Source organism: Lepidochelys kempii, chromosome 3, assembly GCF_965140265.1.
Source record: "Lepidochelys kempii isolate rLepKem1 chromosome 3, rLepKem1.hap2, whole genome shotgun sequence".
NCBI classification, from domain to species: Eukaryota; Metazoa; Chordata; order Testudines; family Cheloniidae; genus Lepidochelys; species Lepidochelys kempii.
The window spans coordinates 726,275-743,603 of NC_133258.1; the positions used below are offsets into that span (position 1 = coordinate 726,275).

Here is a 17,329-nt window from a genome sequence, read left to right on the forward strand (position 1 = left end):
AAACAATTGCATAGTCTGAACCCTCCTTACAGATGATGTAACGGTATCCTTGTGTACTAAGTATACCACGCAAGGCAAGGGGACCCCTATATAACAGATAATAATCTAGAATTAGAAATACAGATAGTTGGGTTTGTGATGAGCGGGAGAACTGTATGGTAAATTGCCTGCCAAGTGCAAAGTTTGTGGACCTCTCAATACATCTAGGAGCGCCGTAGGGAAAGAGGAGAGAGGTCCTGGAGGCCAAATTTAGGCTGCTAGGTAAAAGATTAAAGTCCAGGACTCCATGGTAGCCATTCTCTGAAATGCTTCCAGTTCCACGCGCAGGGCCAGACAGACAGGCAGAACTGCAGGGTCTCACTGTGTGGATGAGACAATGGTGTAAGGAGGAAGGATTCAGGTTTATCCAAAACTAGGAAACCTTTTGGGAAAGGAGGACCCTATACAGGCAGGATGGGCTCCACCTAAACCAAACTAGATTGCTGGTATGTCAAATTAAAAGGCCATAAAGGAGTTTTTACATTAAGGGCACGAGAAAGACAAAAGATATGGAGAAGCATACGGTTCAGAAAGACATATCCCTTAGAGGAAGATTAATGTGGATTCTCTATATCTCAGTAAAGAGAAGAGGAATAGAAGTTAAAAAAGTACAGGCAGGAACTGAAGAGAATTAGTCAAATAGAACAGTCCAATTGAATTACACCACATGAAGGCAGACAACTAAATATTGATAAATTTTATAAGTATTTGTATACAAATGCAAGAATTATTAAGATGGGTGAACCTGAGTGATGTACTAAATAAGGATATTGATATAATAGGCATCACAGAATCTTGGTGGAACAATGATAATCAATGGGACACAGTAATACCAGATTTCAGAGTGGAAGCCATGTTAGTCTGTATCGGGGACACCCCCCGCGGGAACACGATACCACAAGGAGTACATGTGGCACTCCCAGTCTTTATTCAAGCCTAATTTAATGATGTCCAGTTTGCAAATTAATTCCAATTCTGCAGTTTCTCATTGGAGTCTGTGTTTGAAGTTTTTTTATTGGAGAATTGCAACTTTTAGGGCTGAAATTGGGTGACCAGGGAGGTTGACGTGTTCTCCGACTGGTTTTTGAATGTTATAATTCTTGATGTCTGATAGTAAACAATACATAGGAATGACAGAATAGGACATGCTGGTGGGGGAGTGTCACTATATGTGAAAGAAGAGTCAAATATCATAAAAATCTTAAAAGAATTAAACTGTACCACTGAATCTCTATAGACAGAAATTCCATGCTAAATAATGAGAGTACAGAAGCAGGAACATACTACTGACAACCTGACCAGGATGGTGATAGTGACTGTGAAATGATCAGGGAGGTTAGAGAGGCTAAAAATACAGAAAACCCAACAATAATGGAGGATTTCAACTACCCCATATTGATTGGGACAGATCACTTCAGGACGGGATGCAGAGAAGTTTCTAGACAACATTAATGACTGCTTTTTACAGCAGCTGGTCTTGGAATCCACAAGGGGAGAGGCAATTCCTGAATTAGTCCTAAATGGCACACATGATCTGGTCCAAGAGGTGAATATAATTGAACTGCTCAGTAATAGTGACCACAATGTAATTAAATGTTACCATACTGGGTGTCTTTGGTATTTCCCCCACCCAGAAGAATGATAAATTTAATTTCAAGAAGGGGAACTACACAAAAACGAGCCCCCTAGTTAAACAGTAATTCAAAGGAACACTGACAAGAGTGAAACGCCTGCAAGCTGCATGGAAACTTTTTACCACCACCACAGAGACTCAAACTATATATATACACACCCCAAATTTAAAAAAAAAGAAAAAGAAAAACAAAACCACAGTAAGAGGACCAAAAACACGCCACCATGGCAAAACAGAGTAAAAGAGGCGGTTAGAGACAAAAACATCATTTTAAAATGGGAAGTCAGATCCTACTGAGGAAAAGGGATAGGAACAAATTCTGGCTAAATCAAGTGTAAAAGTATAATTAGACAGGACAAAAAAAATCTGAAGAGCAACTACCAAAAGACAAAAAAAAACTAACAGCAAATAATTGTTTCAAGTACATCAGAAGCAGGAAGCATGACAGACAATCAGTGGGGCTGTTGGACAAATTGAGTCGCTGAAGGAGCACTCAAGGAAGACAAGGCCCTTGCAGAGAAGCTACATGAATTCTTTGCATTGTTCTTCACTGCAGGGGATAGGAGTGATTCCTGCACCTGAACCATTCTTTTTAGGTGACAAATCTGAGGAACTGTCCCAAATTGAGGTGTCAGAGGTTTTGAAACAAACTGATAAATTGAATAGGAATAAGTCACCAGGACCTGATGGTATTCACTCAAGAGTTCCGAAGGAATTTAAATATGAAATTTCAGAACTAATAAATGTGGTATGTAACCTATCCCTTAAATCAGCCTCTGCACCAGATGACTGGAAGACAGTTAATGTGACAATTATTTGCTGTTAGTTTTTGTGTCTTTTGGTAGTTGCTCTTCAGATTTTTTTTGTCCTGTCTAATTATACTTTTACAATTCTTTTTTTTTTTTTTTTTTTAAAAGGGCTCCAAAGGCAACCCTGGCAATTATAGGTCAGTAAACCTTACTTCAGAACCAGGCAAACTAGTTGAAGCTACAGAAAAGAAAAGAATCAGACACACAGATTAACACGATTTGTTGGGGAACAGTCAACACGGCCTTTGTAAAGAGAAAAATCATGCCTCACCAGTCTATCAGAATTGTCTCAAAGGGTCAACACACACATGGACAAGGGTGATCTAGTGGATTTAGTGTTCTTCAGAAAGTATTTGCCAAGGTCCCTCACCAAAGGCTCTTAAGCAAAGTAAGGAGTTAGGGGATAACAGGGACAGTCCTCATGAATAAGTATCTGGTTAAAAGACAGGAAAAAGGGTAAGACTAACTGGTCAGTTTTCTGACTGGAGAGATCCACACAAGAGATCCACTTCCTGGACACTACGGTGCTATTAAGCGATGGTCACATAAACACCACCCTATACCCGAAACCTACTGACCGCTATTCCTACCTACATGCCTCCAGCTTTCATCCAGACCACACCACACGATCCATCGTCTACAGCCAAGCTCTACGATACCACCACATTTGCTCCAACCCCTCAGAGGCAAACACCTATAAGATCTCTATCAAGCATTCTTACAACTGCAATACCCACCTGCTGAAGTGAAGAAACAGATTGACAGAGCCAGAAGAGTACCCAGAAGTCACCTACTACAGGACAGGCCCAACAAAGAAAATAAGAGAACGCCACTAGCCATCACCTTCAGCCTCCAACTAAAACCTCTCCAACGCATCCTCAAGGATCTACAACCTATCCTGAAGGACGACCCATCACTCTCACAGATCTTGGCAGACAGGCCAGTCCTCGCTTACAGACAGCCCCCCAACCTGAAGCAAATACTCACCAGCAACCACACACCACACAACAGAAACACCAACTCAGGAACCAAACTCTGCAACAAAGCCCGTTGCCAACTGTGCCCACAGATCTATTCAAGGGACACCATCACAAGACCTAACCACATCAGCCATGCTATCAGGGGCTCGTTCACCTGCACATCCACCAATGTGATAGATGCCATCATGGGCCAGCAATGCCCCTCTGCCATGTACATTGGCCAAACTGGACAGTCTCTATGTAAAAGAATAAATGGACACAAATTGGACATCAGGAATTATAACATTCAAAAACCACCCGGAGAACACTTCAATCTCTCTGGTCACTTGATTACAGACCTAAAAGTCGCAATATTACAACAAAAAGACTTCAAAAACGGATTCCAACGAGAGACAGCTGAATTGGAATTAATTTGCAAACTGGACACCATTAACTTAGGCTTGAATAAAGACTGGGAGTGGATGGGTCATTACACAAAGTAAAACTATTTCCCCATGTTTACCCCCCCCCCCCATTCCTCAGACATTCTTGTCAACTGCTGGAAATGACCCACCTTGATTATCACTACAAAAGGTTTTCTCCGCCCCCCCCCCCCCCGCTCTCCTGCTGGTATTAGCTCATCTTAAGTGATCACTCTCCTTACAGTGTGTATGATAACACCCATTGTTTCATGTTCTCTGTGTATATAAATCTCCCCACTGTATTTTCCACTGCATGCATCCGATGAAGTGAGCTGTAGCTCACGAAAGCTTATGCTCAAATAAATTGGTTAGTTTCTAAGGTGCCACAAGTACTCCTTTTCTTTTTGTGAATACAGACTAACACAGCTGCTACTCTGATATTATTACAGTAGTCAAAAATTTAGATGTTCTTTCAAGGTGGTTGAAAAAAACTTCAGGCACTTGTGTGTAATTGGATGCAATCAGTGTCCTCCCATCTGGAGCAAGCTGAGAAAGCAACTTGGTTCCTAGAGAAAAGCGAACACACAGGCCCAGTACTATTTACTTCTGCTAAGCATGCCAGCTGTGCACAGGTGCCTCTGGTTCAAATGCCAGTCACAAGGGGTCTGCAGACCCCAGCGTAACACTACAGGGCTGGAAAGTTCTAACAACGAATTAAAACAAATTCTGTTCTATGTCTACACCGGAGTTTTTACCTCACGTTGGTTGTCTGTCAATAAACATGTTTGTAAAAGCTAGTGTGGACATTAATGAAATGCTTGTTCCAGGTTATAACCGTTTGCATTTTACCCTGGGGAACAGCAGTCTAACTCAGGATAGTCTTGTCTACATTAGATTTTTAACACATTTGAAGCCATGTTTTAGCTAGGCAAGCCAAGGCTAAAAGAGCGAGCTAATCTAACTTCCAACTTCCTTGGCTGTATTGCAACAGGACTTTTCAATCCTGATGAGATAACCTGATTGAGCTAACATTGAAACATATCCTTTTTGTAAAGGTAGGGCTTTAGTGGACAAAGATTCATTTGTTCTGGCCCAGGGATGCATACAAGACCCGATGTACTCTCTAGACAGTGCACTAGGAAGGCTAAAAATCAGCTAAAGCTGCCAGAGAAACACTGTGAGATCTGGGGTTCTTGGTCATTCTTTGGTTTTCATTGCTGAGTGAAATACCCAGTGAGCACCATGGGAAGGGAAAGGTAGTTTTCTAGTAAGCGCCGTAAATAGCATGAGAGGTAAATAGCAGGGTCTGCCACAGATCTGCACTGGGACCTGCACTGTTCAACACATTCATAATCAATCTGGAAAAGGGGGTAAACAGTGAGGTAGCAAAGTTTCCAGATGATACAAAATTACTTGATTATACAAAATTAAGCTGACTGCAAAGAGTTACAAAGGAATCTCACTAAACTGGTGACTTCTTGTCCTAAGACTACAGGAGTGTTAACAGGCCATTTCACCTGAAATGGTCCCTTAGAAAGTTTAGCATAAGTAGTTAGTACACAATCTGTTTAACCTTGTATTTAGGTGCGACACTGAGTACATTCCCAGACCTGAGGAAGACTGCTGCCATACACACAAAATGATGTGGTCTAAATTAGCTGTTACCACTCAAGACAGATCTTGGAGATGTTTAAGTGTTTTGCTGACACAGCTATCCACAGCTGGGACCCCACAACCTTAGCCCCAAATCCACCACAAGGAGCACACAAACCCTGTGGTGGGAATCTGAGGTAATTTTCAAAGGGGCAATTCTGATGAGAAGCTGCTAGGTAAACCATATTATGCACTTAGGATCACGGAACAGCCCATGAAGGTGTGCATTAACAATTCCTATATTCCAAGGCCAGAAGGAACCATTGTGATCATCTAGTCGGACCTCCTGTATAACACATGCTAGAGAACTGCCCCAAAATAATTCCTAGAGCAGATCTTTTAGAAAAACATCCAATCTTGATTTAAGAATTTCCACTAATGGAGAATCTACCATGACCCTTGGTAAATTGTTCCCATGGTTAATTACTCTCATTTAAAACTTTAGGCCTTATTTCCAGTGTGAATTTGTCTAGCTTCAGCTTCCAGCCATTGGATCATGTTATTACCTTTCTCTGACAGACTGAAGAGCCCATCATCAAATATTTGATACTCATGCAGGTACATAGATTGTGTTTATGCATCCATGGATTGCATTAGCTCTTTTGGCCACAGCATCACACTGGGAGCTCATCTTCTACTTATTATCCACCACAACCCCAAATCTTTTCCAGAGTCACTGCTTCCCAGGATAGAATCCCCCCAGTCAGGTGAGTATGGCTTCCATTTTTGTCCTAGATGTACACACTTACCCATATTAAAACTTGTATTGTTTCTATCCTGCATTTCACTGATCCAAAGTGTTGTCATTCAATAACCTGCATAAAGAACTGTAAGTTCTTAGAAAGAATTTGAGTTGGTCTCTGGCATATAGAATTTTCCCAGCTCTCTGGCTACGAATGTGGGATGTCACTACAAAAACTTGTTTCCATTCACGCACCACTTTCCACGTTTGGGCTCAGTCAAGGAATATATATTTATGGGGAAGAATGGCTGAGAAACAAGGAAGTGGGAGGAAAACTACTGAAGACAGATGTGCAGCATTTTAAGACTTTTTTCCTCACTTATGACTCAAACTATATACTTTGCAACTACAAACCCCTTGTAGGGGGTTGTCCTATTGCAAGAATGGTAGGAGAGTGAAGCAGAAAGGAAAAAAAAAACATTTCTGAACATGTTCCCTTGGTACCCAATAAAGTGTACAATAAAAAAGATAAGCACTTAATAGCGATCAACATTCTATTAGCAAATCCTAGTGCAAATCTGCCCTCTTCTTGGTGATTTGCCAGGGCCCCAATGTTCTCCAGCTGCTACATATGGTCTCACTAGATTAAAACTCACTGCCAAATTCTGTATAATTGTAAAGAAACCTAGGCCATTACATACACCAAACTACACTAAAAGAATGTTATTTAGGTCACAAAGTCAATGATTCAAAAGAAAGGAAATGCCAAAATGAAGGTTGCCTGTGCAACTTTAATTCTGTTCCCCAATGCATATCCATCATGATGTAGACTAACGATCACATACTATTTTGTTCCACAGGCATCTGCCCCTTTCAGTGCACAGGATGGATGATGCTCAGAGAATGAATCAGCTGTGTAATGACTAGAGGGTTTTCAAGAGGATCACTACCTCACTGCTGCAAAAGTTAGGAGGTGGTGTGTAGTGAATAAAAGTTTGTCTACACAGAGAAATTAGCTGAACAGTTGTTCCACTCTAGCTCCTTCTGTGAACACTGTATTGGAATCAAAGTCACTTTAATTCCAGAATAATTAGTGCACTTCCATAGCAATTTATCTGAAATAAAGTGACTGATTCCAGAACAGCATCCACACAATGAGCTATTCATGAATAGTTTATTTGGCTACAGCTAGTGTGGTCACTTTCCCCATGTAGGCGAGCCTTCAGGAAGGCTTCTCTGCAGAAAGAGGAAGGCTGACCACATGGTTAAGATAACGGACTACCACCCAGAAAAAAAAAATATGCTATCCAACACACACACTTCCCATGTGACCATTGGGCAAGTCAAGCCAAAACTGGCATAGGCAGCCACTAGCTGTGTGTTCCTCATTTTCTGGGTGCCTCACTTGAGATACATGGAGCCTGACTTTCAGAAGTGGTAAGCACTCACAACTTCAGCTGAAATCAAAGGGAACTGTAGATGCTGAGCATCTCTAGCAGGAAGGCAGTTTGATCTGGAAAAATGAAGAGTTAGTGGGCCCTGAGTTCTGGCATTGACTCACTGTGTGGCATTGGACAGGTCCCTTTGCTCATTTATTTTAGGTTTTCCATCATTAAATATTGCCACATTTTCCCACCTAACCTTATAGAAATGCCAAATATTCTGGAAAACAGACAGCTGGAGAAGTTTGCAACTTTTGGCCTTAATCTGTCTGTTTCTCAGTTTCCTTATCTGCAAAAACCCCCTCTACCACACAAGCATGCTGTAGAGAAATTATTTAATGTTTGTTAAGCTCCAATATGCCAGTGATAAGCACCACAGAAAAGCCCATGAAGCCATTAGTCATTCCATGTGTGGATATCTGGGTGTGCAATCAATGAGACACGGAGCCACATACTGAGTTAAGACGTCAAACAGAAATACTGAGCAGCTGCCTCATTCCTTAAACACCATCCATCCTGGGTGCTTAGGAAGAATGGGTCCTATGAAGAAAACATGTGCTCACATAACTGTAGACTATCATCCCACCACACACAAGCAGGCAGTTATTAAGCGTTTACATACCCTCCTTGTACCCATCAACGGTATGCCTTTACTAGCAAGAGCACACCTTGTTTCCCTGGTATTAGCTAACATGAGATAAAATGAAAACAAGGCACCACATGGTCTTTGCATGTATTAGCAGGTCAATATCAAGACTATGAGCAAGCCTTGGGTTCACCTTGACCTTCTAACTTAGGTGTTAAAACTACCACTGCCTTGTCTTCATGAAGAAGTTACCTAATACCGGACATGAAGTAAGCGTGCACTTTTTTCCCCTAGTAAAGCCAAGCTTTGAGAAGGGAGGATGGGGTGTGTCTTGCACGATCCTCAAGATCACATTTGTTTTAGCAGACCACATCAGGAAGCAAATCCCAGACCCAAGCGCTCCTCATAGACAAGTCCTGTCACCTGCCTGGAGGTCAGCTCTGGTAACAGACCACTAGGACTACGTGAAATGCACGGGCCACAGTGGAGGACGGAAGGAAGCTAGCGTCTGTGACAGCCCACTGGGGGCTTTATAAAGGGCAAACAAAACCCTGCTGTGCATCAGGAGCTTAGTGAGAGCAAGCAGCATGTGAGTCAATTTTACATGGCGTGCCCCTACTTAAAAGGCAGTATTTTGCATTGGCTGAAGTTCCAAGTCAAGCCCGAAATACAGCCACAACTGCAAGAGTCCAGCCAGCAGCTGACAGAGGGATGGATGATTGTGGTAACCTCCACATCAGAGAAGGTCTCAGTCACCACACCAGACAAAGACAGCAAAACACAAACTGGCTAACGCTCTCTGGATAACCAACAACATGATGAGACATGTGCACTGATGCCACAAATACCATCTGTCATAAATATAAAGGGAAGGGTAACCACCTTTCTGCATACAGTGCTGTAAAATCCCTCCTGGCCAGAGGCAAAACCCTTTCACCTGTGAAGGGTTAAGAAGCTACGGTAACCTAGCAGGCACCTGACCCAAATGACCAATGAGGAGACAAGATACTTTCAAATCGGGAGCGGGGGAGGGCAGGGGGGACAAAGAGTCTGTGTGTTGCTTTTGCCAGGAATAGATCAGGAATGCAGACTCACAACCCCTGTTAGTTAGTAAGTAATCTAGCTAGAAATGAGTTAGATTTCCTTTTGTTTAATGGCTGGTAAAATAAGCTGTGCTGGGTGGAATGGATATTCCTGTGTGTGTGTCTTTTTGTAATTTAAGATTTTGCCTAGAGAGATTCTGTGTTTTGAATCTGATTACCCTGTAAGGTATTTACCATCCTGATTTTACAGAGGTGATTCTTTTACCTTTTCTTTAATTAAAATTCTTCTTTTAAGAACCTGATTGATTTTTCTTTGTTCTTAAGATCCAAGGGTTTGGGTCTCTGTTCACCTCTACAAATTGGTGAGGATTCTTATCAAACCTTCCCCAGGAAAGGGGGTGTAGGACTTGGGGGGATATTCTGGGGGAAGACGTCTCCAAGTGGGCTCTTTCCCTGGTCTTTGTGTACGACGCTTGGTGGTGGCAGCATAGGGTTCAAGGACAAGGCAAAGTTTGTACCTTGGGGAAGTTTTTAACCTAAGCTGGTAAGAATAAGCTTAGGGGGTCTTTCATGCAGATTCCCACATCTGTACCCTAGAGTGGGGAAGGAACCTTGACACCATCCGTCACTTCTCTGTTGCCCATTTTCTGTGCAGAAGTAAACTGCACCAGCTCTAACCCAGCTTGGATAAAAAGAGAAATAAACCCTAACATACAGAGACCACAGATAGGCCCCTGGACTCGATATTCCAGAGACTGAGGAAAATCATTTTCAAAACGGGGCTTGTGAAGTTCTCTCTTTTGCCACCATCCAAAGGGGATTAGGTAGGAGATAACTCCACCATCATGTAAAGTGCTATTCAGTAGCACTCAGGTACATTCAGTATGTTGTCTCATTCTCTTACACAAACAGGGCAAAGCAAACTATCATCTGGAAATGACGACAGGGTGAGGGAGAGAAGGATGTAAAGGAACCAACAGAAGAAAGCTACTTTGAGAGAGGCAGAGAACAGTTCAGCTCAGGAAGGGAACCAGGTTCTATGACTGGACCACTCACTAATAAAAAGAACTGATGGCACCAATCTGTCCTGCTCACTTTGAGGTAGTCACATGACAACCACAGGACAAGATGCCCTGGGCTACTCAGACAGATTAGTTCACTTCTAGCCAGACCACAAAGCAGTTCCTCATCCCGAGGCTGAGCTTCCTCATCCCACCATTGTTCTTCCTGGGGAACTGTAACTCTGCACCAGCCCCAAACACTAGCTATACCCAAAAGAAAGTACAGCATTTCACAAGCTCACATAGGCCCCCACCTCTGATCCTCATCTGTGTTTCACCCCTCAATAGAGGCCATTAGAACATAAGAACAGCCATACTGGGTTAGACCAAAGGTCCCTCTAGCCCAGTATCCTGTCTTCTGACAGTGGCCAATGCCTAGAACAGGGAATCATCAAGTGATCCATCCTATCGCCCACTCCCAGCTTCTGGCAAACAGAGGCTAGGGACATCATCCCTGCGCATCCTAGCTAATAGCCATTGATGGATCTATCCTCCATGAATTTATCTAGTTCTTTTTTGAATCTGTTACAGTCTTGGCCTTCCAACATTACAAGTTCCCTGTCCCTTGCTCATTTGCTGTGCACTGACCTCTTCACGTCTCTTTTGCCACCGTCCACAAGGAGATTCTTCAAGGATTTCAGACTCATCTTCACTCTCCTCCTCTTCCTCCTCCTCCTGGGGTGCTGCTGGAGCTGCAGAAGTCACTGGTGGAGACACGGAGGTCATTCCTGGCCCAGAAGATGTGGATTCTGGCTTTGTGTCTGAGCCACTGCTGGGAACCTGCTTGGCTTCTCCTTCAGACATGATGGGATGCAACTCTAGTACCTGGAAACCATAACAAAGCTCATATACCACCTCTAGTCAAGCACCCAGCACTGTACTAAGGAAAGTGGAGCGGATATTCCCCAAGGACAGCCACTCTCCAGCTCAGGGCAGCTCACTCAGGATGAAGAGTTTGACTTGATTCTTCTAAGACTTAGCAAAGCAGCACTTGGTGTCTGACCACTGCAGATCTGCTTTGGGCCCAACCAGTGAGCTCACCCCACAAGTTCCTTAAGTACGGCAGCCCCCCTTGTTGCTTGGGGAGAACATTCTCTCTGTGAAATCGGATCCACCAGAGGGTGAAGAGTTTTGCTCGTTTCCCATTCTCCTACAGGCAGTTCTGGGTCAATCACTGTGGGGGGCCCTCTGTCTCTCTCACACACTTCAGCTGCAGGCCTTGCTTTCTGGGAAGGCTCAAGAACAAGGGCTTGGTTAAGGTGGAGAAATCTTGCTGCTCAGGCAAGCAGAGCTGCATTTTTCTGGGCATTACCAGAGGTGCAAAGAGCGAGCCCTGCACATGGGTACCAGTGGCCTGGGACCCAGCCAGCAGCAGCGGAGGCCATTCTCGGAGACTTCCCAGAATCATTTCGGTGCAGCAGATCCCTAGACCGGGGAAGAGGCGGATTTGGGGCCAACTCTGCTAGGGGGAAGTGTCACAAGCTCATACAAGCACCGGCAAGCTGGCGAGCACCCGCCGGGGACTTGCCCAGCCAGTGCCCAAGCTCGGTCCTGGCTGACGGGGCAGACCCTACACACCAGCCGCCGCCCGCCCCACCAGCGCCCGGGAATGGGACGTCTCCGGCCCGCCCGGGGAACGGGGAGAAGCAGATTCGAGCCTGGGAACCCCGCAGCCCCGGTCAGTGCCCGCTCCGCCCGGAGACCCCCCCGCCGCGCCTCGGGCCCCCACCCCCCACCGCCCCGCCTCAGGGCCAGCACCCCCGCCCGGCCCCCTGCCCCGGGCCCCCCCCCGCCTCGGACTCCCAGGCCTCGGGCCCTCCGGCCCCTCCCGCCGTCGCGCCCCCCCGCCGCGCCTCGGGTCCCCACCCCCCAGCCTCAGCACCCCCGCCCGGCCCCCCACCCCCCAGCCTCAGCACCCCCGCCCGGCCCCCCGCCGCGCCTCGGGCCCCCACCCCCCACCGCCCCACCTCAGGGCCAGCACCCCCGCCCGGCCCCCCGCCCCCCCACCCCCCAGCCTCAGCACCCCCGCCCGGCCCCCCGCCCCCCGCCGCGCCTCGGGCCCCCACCCCCCACCGCCCCGCCTCAGGGCCAGCACCCCCGCCCGGCCCCCCGCCCCCCCACCCCCCAGCCTCAGCACCCCCGCCCGGCCCCCCGCCCCCCGCCGCGCCTCGGGCCCCCACCCCCCACCGCCCCGCCTCAGGGCCAGCACCCCCGCCCGGCCCCCCGCCCCCCCACCCCCGCCCGGCCCCCCGCCCCCCGCCGCGCCTCGGGCCCCCCCCCGCCTCGGACTCCCGGGCCTCGGGCCCCCCCCGCCGCCGCGCCTCGGACCCCCACCCCCCACCTCAGGCCCAGCACCCCCGCCCGGCCCCCCGCCCCGCCTCGGGCCCCCCGGCCCCTCCCGCCGCCGCGCCCCCCCCGCCTCGGGCCCCCCCCCCGCCGCCGCGCCCCCCCCCCGCCTCGGATTCCCGGGCCTCGGGCCCCCCCCGCCGCCGCGCCCCCCCGCCTCGGATTGCCGGGCCCCCCCCCGCCGCCGCGCCCCCCCCCGCCGGGTCTCGGGCCCCCGCCGCCTCGGACTCCCGGGCCCCCCCCCCCGCCGCCTCGGACTCCCGGGCCTCGGGCCCCCCGGCCCCTCCCGCCGCCGCGCCCACCCGCCGGGTCTCGGCCCCCCCCGCCGCCGCCCCCGCCCCACACCCCGCCGCGGCCCACAGGCCCCTGGCGCCGGCCCGGCCGCTGACAGGCCGCACTCACCGGGCTGGGCCCGGCGCCTCCCGCTCTCGCCGCCGCCGCCCGGGGCCGCTCGCTACGTCGCCGACAGCCACGGCACTAACCGCGGCGCAACGCACCCTGCTGGCGGCCCGCACGGGCGGACCAATGGCACGCGCCCGGCCCGCCGCCGCCGCCTCCCGATTGGACGGCACCCGGGCAGAGCCCGCCCCTCCAGCCGGGCAGGATCCGCGCTGGGGGCGGGGCATCTGGAACGGTCTGGCCGGCAGCCCTGGCTGGGGCGGGGCGGGGCGGCCCGGGGCCAGGGGGATGGGCGCAGCCTGCCCTGCCCCCAGCTGGCGGCCCCCCCGTCCAGGCAGGCACCAGGTGAGAGGCCAGGGGGATGGGCGCAGCCTGCCCTGCCCCCAGCTGGCGGCCCCCCCGTCCAGGCAGGCACCAGGCGTGAGGCCAGGGGGATGGGCGCAGCCTGCCCTGCCCCCAGCTGGCGGCCCCCCCGTCCAGGCAGGCACCAGGTGAGAGGCCAGGGGGATGGGCGCAGCCTGCCCTGCCCCCAGCTGGCGGCCCCCCCGTCCAGGCAGGCACCAGGTGTGAGGCCAGGGGGATGGGCGCTGCCTGCCCTGCCCCCAGCTGGCGGCCCCCCCGTCCAGGCAGGCACCAGGTGTGAGGCCAGGGGGATGGGCGCAGCCTGCCCTGCCCCCCAGCTGGGGCCCCTCCCTTGTCCATGCAGGCATCAGGCGTGAGGCCAGGGGGATGGGCGCAGCCTGCCCTGCCCCCAGCTGGCGGCCCCCCCGTCCAGGCAGGCACCAGGTGTGAGGCCAGGGGGATGGGCGCTGCCTGCCCTGCCCCCAGCTGGCGGCCCCCCCGTCCAGGCAGGCACCAGGTGTGAGGCCAGGGGGATGGGCGCAGCCTGCCCTGCCCCCAGCTGGCGGCCCCCCCGTCCAGGCAGGCACCAGGTGTGAGGCCAGGGGGATGGGCGCAGCCTGCCCTGCCCCCAGCTGGGGACCCCCCAGCCAGGCAGGCACCAGGCGTGAGGCCAGGGGGATGGGCGCTGCCTGCCCTGCCCCCCAGCTGGGGCCCCTCCCTTGTCCATGCAGGCATCAGGCGTGAGGCCAGGGGGATGGGCGCAGCCTGCCCTGCCCCCAGCTGGCGGCCCCCCCGTCCAGGCAGGCACCAGGTGTGAGGCCAGGGGGATGGGCGCTGCCTGCCCTGCCCCCAGCTGGCGGCCCCCCCGTCCAGGCAGGCACCAGGTGTGAGGCCAGGGGGATGGGCGCAGCCTGCCCTGCCCCCCAGCTGGGGCCCCTCCCTTGTCCATGCAGGCATCAGGCGTGAGGCCAGGGGGATGGGCGCAGCCTGCCCTGCCCCCAGCTGGCGGCCCCCCCGTCCAGGCAGGCACCAGGTGTGAGGCCAGGGGGATGGGCGCTGCCTGCCCTGCCCCCAGCTGGCGGCCCCCCCGTCCAGGCAGGCACCAGGTGTGAGGCCAGGGGGATGGGCGCAGCCTGCCCTGCCCCCAGCTGGCGGCCCCCCCGTCCAGGCAGGCACCAGGTGAGAGGCCAGGGGGATGGGCGCAGCCTGCCCTGCCCCCAGCTGGCGGCCCCCCCGTCCAGGCAGGCACCAGGTGTGAGGCCAGGGGGATGGGCGCTGCCTGCCCTGCCCCCAGCTGGCGGCCCCCCCGTCCAGGCAGGCACCAGGTGTGAGGCCAGGGGGATGGGCGCAGCCTGCCCTGCCCCCAGCTGGGGACCCCCCAGCCAGGCAGGCACCAGGCGTGAGGCCAGGGGGATGGGCGCTGCCTGCCCTGCCCCCCAGCTGGGGCCCCTCCCTTGTCCATGCAGGCATCAGGCGTGAGGCCAGGGGGATGGGCGCAGCCTGCCCTGCCCCCAGCTGGCGGCCCCCCCGTCCAGGCAGGCACCAGGTGTGAGGCCAGGGGGATGGGCGCTGCCTGCCCTGCCCCCAGCTGGCGGCCCCCCCGTCCAGGCAGGCACCAGGTGTGAGGCCAGGGGGATGGGCGCAGCCTGCCCTGCCCCCCAGCTGGGGCCCCTCCCTTGTCCATGCAGGCATCAGGCGTGAGGCCAGGGGGATGGGCGCAGCCTGCCCTGCCCCCAGCTGGCGGCCCCCCCGTCCAGGCAGGCACCAGGTGTGAGGCCAGGGGGATGGGCGCTGCCTGCCCTGCCCCCAGCTGGCGGCCCCCCCGTCCAGGCAGGCACCAGGTGTGAGGCCAGGGGGATGGGCGCAGCCTGCCCTGCCCCCAGCTGGCGGCCCCCCCGTCCAGGCAGGCACCAGGTGAGAGGCCAGGGGGATGGGCGCAGCCTGCCCTGCCCCCAGCTGGCGGCCCCCCCGTCCAGGCAGGCACCAGGTGTGAGGCCAGGGGGATGGGCGCTGCCTGCCCTGCCCCCAGCTGGCGGCCCCCCCGTCCAGGCAGGCACCAGGTGTGAGGCCAGGGGGATGGGCGCAGCCTGCCCTGCCCCCAGCTGGGGACCCCCCAGCCAGGCAGGCACCAGGCGTGAGGCCAGGGGGATGGGCGCTGCCTGCCCTGCCCCCCAGCTGGGGCCCCTCCCTTGTCCATGCAGGCATCAGGCGTGAGGCCAGGGGGATGGGCGCAGCCTGCCCTGCCCCCAGCTGGCGGCCCCCCCGTCCAGGCAGGCACCAGGTGTGAGGCCAGGGGGATGGGCGCTGCCTGCCCTGCCCCCAGCTGGGGACCCCCCAGCCAGGCAGGCACCAGGCGTGAGGCCAGGGGGATGGGCGCTGCCTGCCCTGCCCCCCAGCTGGGGCCCCTCCCTTGTCCATGCAGGCATCAGGCGTGCAGCTTGGGGCAGCAACTCCCAAAGAAAGCTGGGGCCCTGGTGAGTAATAGCTGAATATGGGCCGGGCTGCAGCCCAAGGGGCTAACAGGGGTACGGAGAACTTCCAGTAGGAGCCCCGAGGTGATTTTCCCTCTGATTCTGGCACGGGTGCCACCACTGCTGGACTGCCGTGACCAGTTCAGGTGTCAAGTACAGCTCAAGTCAGATACTGATCAACAGGAGAGGGGTCAGAGAGGGCCCACAAGAATGATTCAAGTATTAGAAAGCCTCCCTTATAGTGCTCAGTCTATTTGGCAGGAGAAAGAGAAGGCTACCTGGATTGCAGTCCATAAGTACTGACAGGGGGAACAAATATTTGATCATGGGTTTTTCAGTCTGGCAGAAAAACGTTTAACACTATCCAGTGGCTGGAAGCTGAAACTACAGAAATTCAGACTGGAAATAAGGTGTACATTTTGTCACAGTGAGAGTAATTAACCACTGGAACAATTCACTAAGGGTCATGGTAGATTCTCCATCATGGGCAATTTTTCAATCAAGATTGAAAGGTTTTATAAAAGATTTGCTCTAGGAATAATTGTGGGTCATTCTCTGTCTGTTTTTTACAGGAGGCCAGACTAGATGATCACAATGGTTCCTTGTGGCTTTAGAATCTATTAATCTCATTCTGGCTGTTCATGAACACATGCTCCCCTTCCCTACAGTAGGCTGGGGAAAGCCTTGCATTTGCTACCTGGATTCTACTCTCCTCCCTTCTGCTCTGGGTGTTGGAGTTATTATTTATGCAGAGTATTACCATGACACTAATTTAACCATAAATTCCTTTATTCAATCCCCAAAGGTCCAATGGTGTTTATGCAATTGAGCTAACCATGCCTAAAAAGCCTACATAAATAGCAATTTACCTCAGCCAAACAGAACAAAAGCATTTGATCAAGGTACTTACAAATGGGCTAAAGCCAGGGGTCCTTAGACTCATTCGTCAGCTCCAACTTGGTCAGGCAGATATTAGCAATGAACCCTTTAAGAGTTTATTTTTATATGCTTAACATAAAGTGATGTCATTACCAATTATTGAACCTTAGCTAAGGTCAGGTGAAGGAGTTTTTTATATAGCCAAGTATTTACTGCAATTAACGGTGTTTTATTTCTAGTACTTTAGCTCAAACCTTAAAAAAGGGAATGCTTGTATTTCAAAGGGTCACTATAAGTTTAACACAACAACTCTTCTTTCGTATGATTTCCTTTTTGGTCACGTGCTTTGGGCCTGTTGGTCATGCCAATATCACAACTCAATTTAAAAACATAGTTCATCCAAACCTAATGTGGGTCGACAGTCCTGTACTGGGCCAGCCTATCCTGGTAACAGCTGTCTACATTACAGAGTGGCTTTCATCACTACAGAGTCAGGATCCAGAATCTAAGGTTCCGTTTTTAAAAATCAAGTTTTTAAACCCCATGGTTGCAAAATTAACACT

The 17,329-nt window shown here is 51.9% G+C and overlaps 1 protein-coding gene across 4 annotated transcripts in view; it reads right to left on the reverse strand.

Annotated features, from left to right (window-relative positions):
• Nucleotides 1-13,185, reverse strand: part of NRBP1 (nuclear receptor binding protein 1) — a 77,942-nt gene extending 64,757 nt beyond the window's left edge. Inside the window, exons 1-2 of one of the 4 annotated variants that reach the window (XM_073335406.1) lie at nt 13,078-13,185; nt 10,918-11,154 (exon numbers count right to left, since the gene is read on the reverse strand). In XM_073335406.1, the coding sequence (XP_073191507.1) occupies nt 10,918-11,133 (216 nt within the window). In that variant the 5' untranslated portion in view covers nt 11,134-11,154; nt 13,078-13,185. Of the gene's footprint in view, nt 1-10,917; nt 11,155-13,077 lie in introns of those variants that run through there. The other 3 variants (XM_073335404.1, XM_073335405.1, XM_073335407.1) reach the window with 3 other exon arrangements.
• Between the last annotated feature and the right edge of the window lie 4,144 nt (nt 13,186-17,329).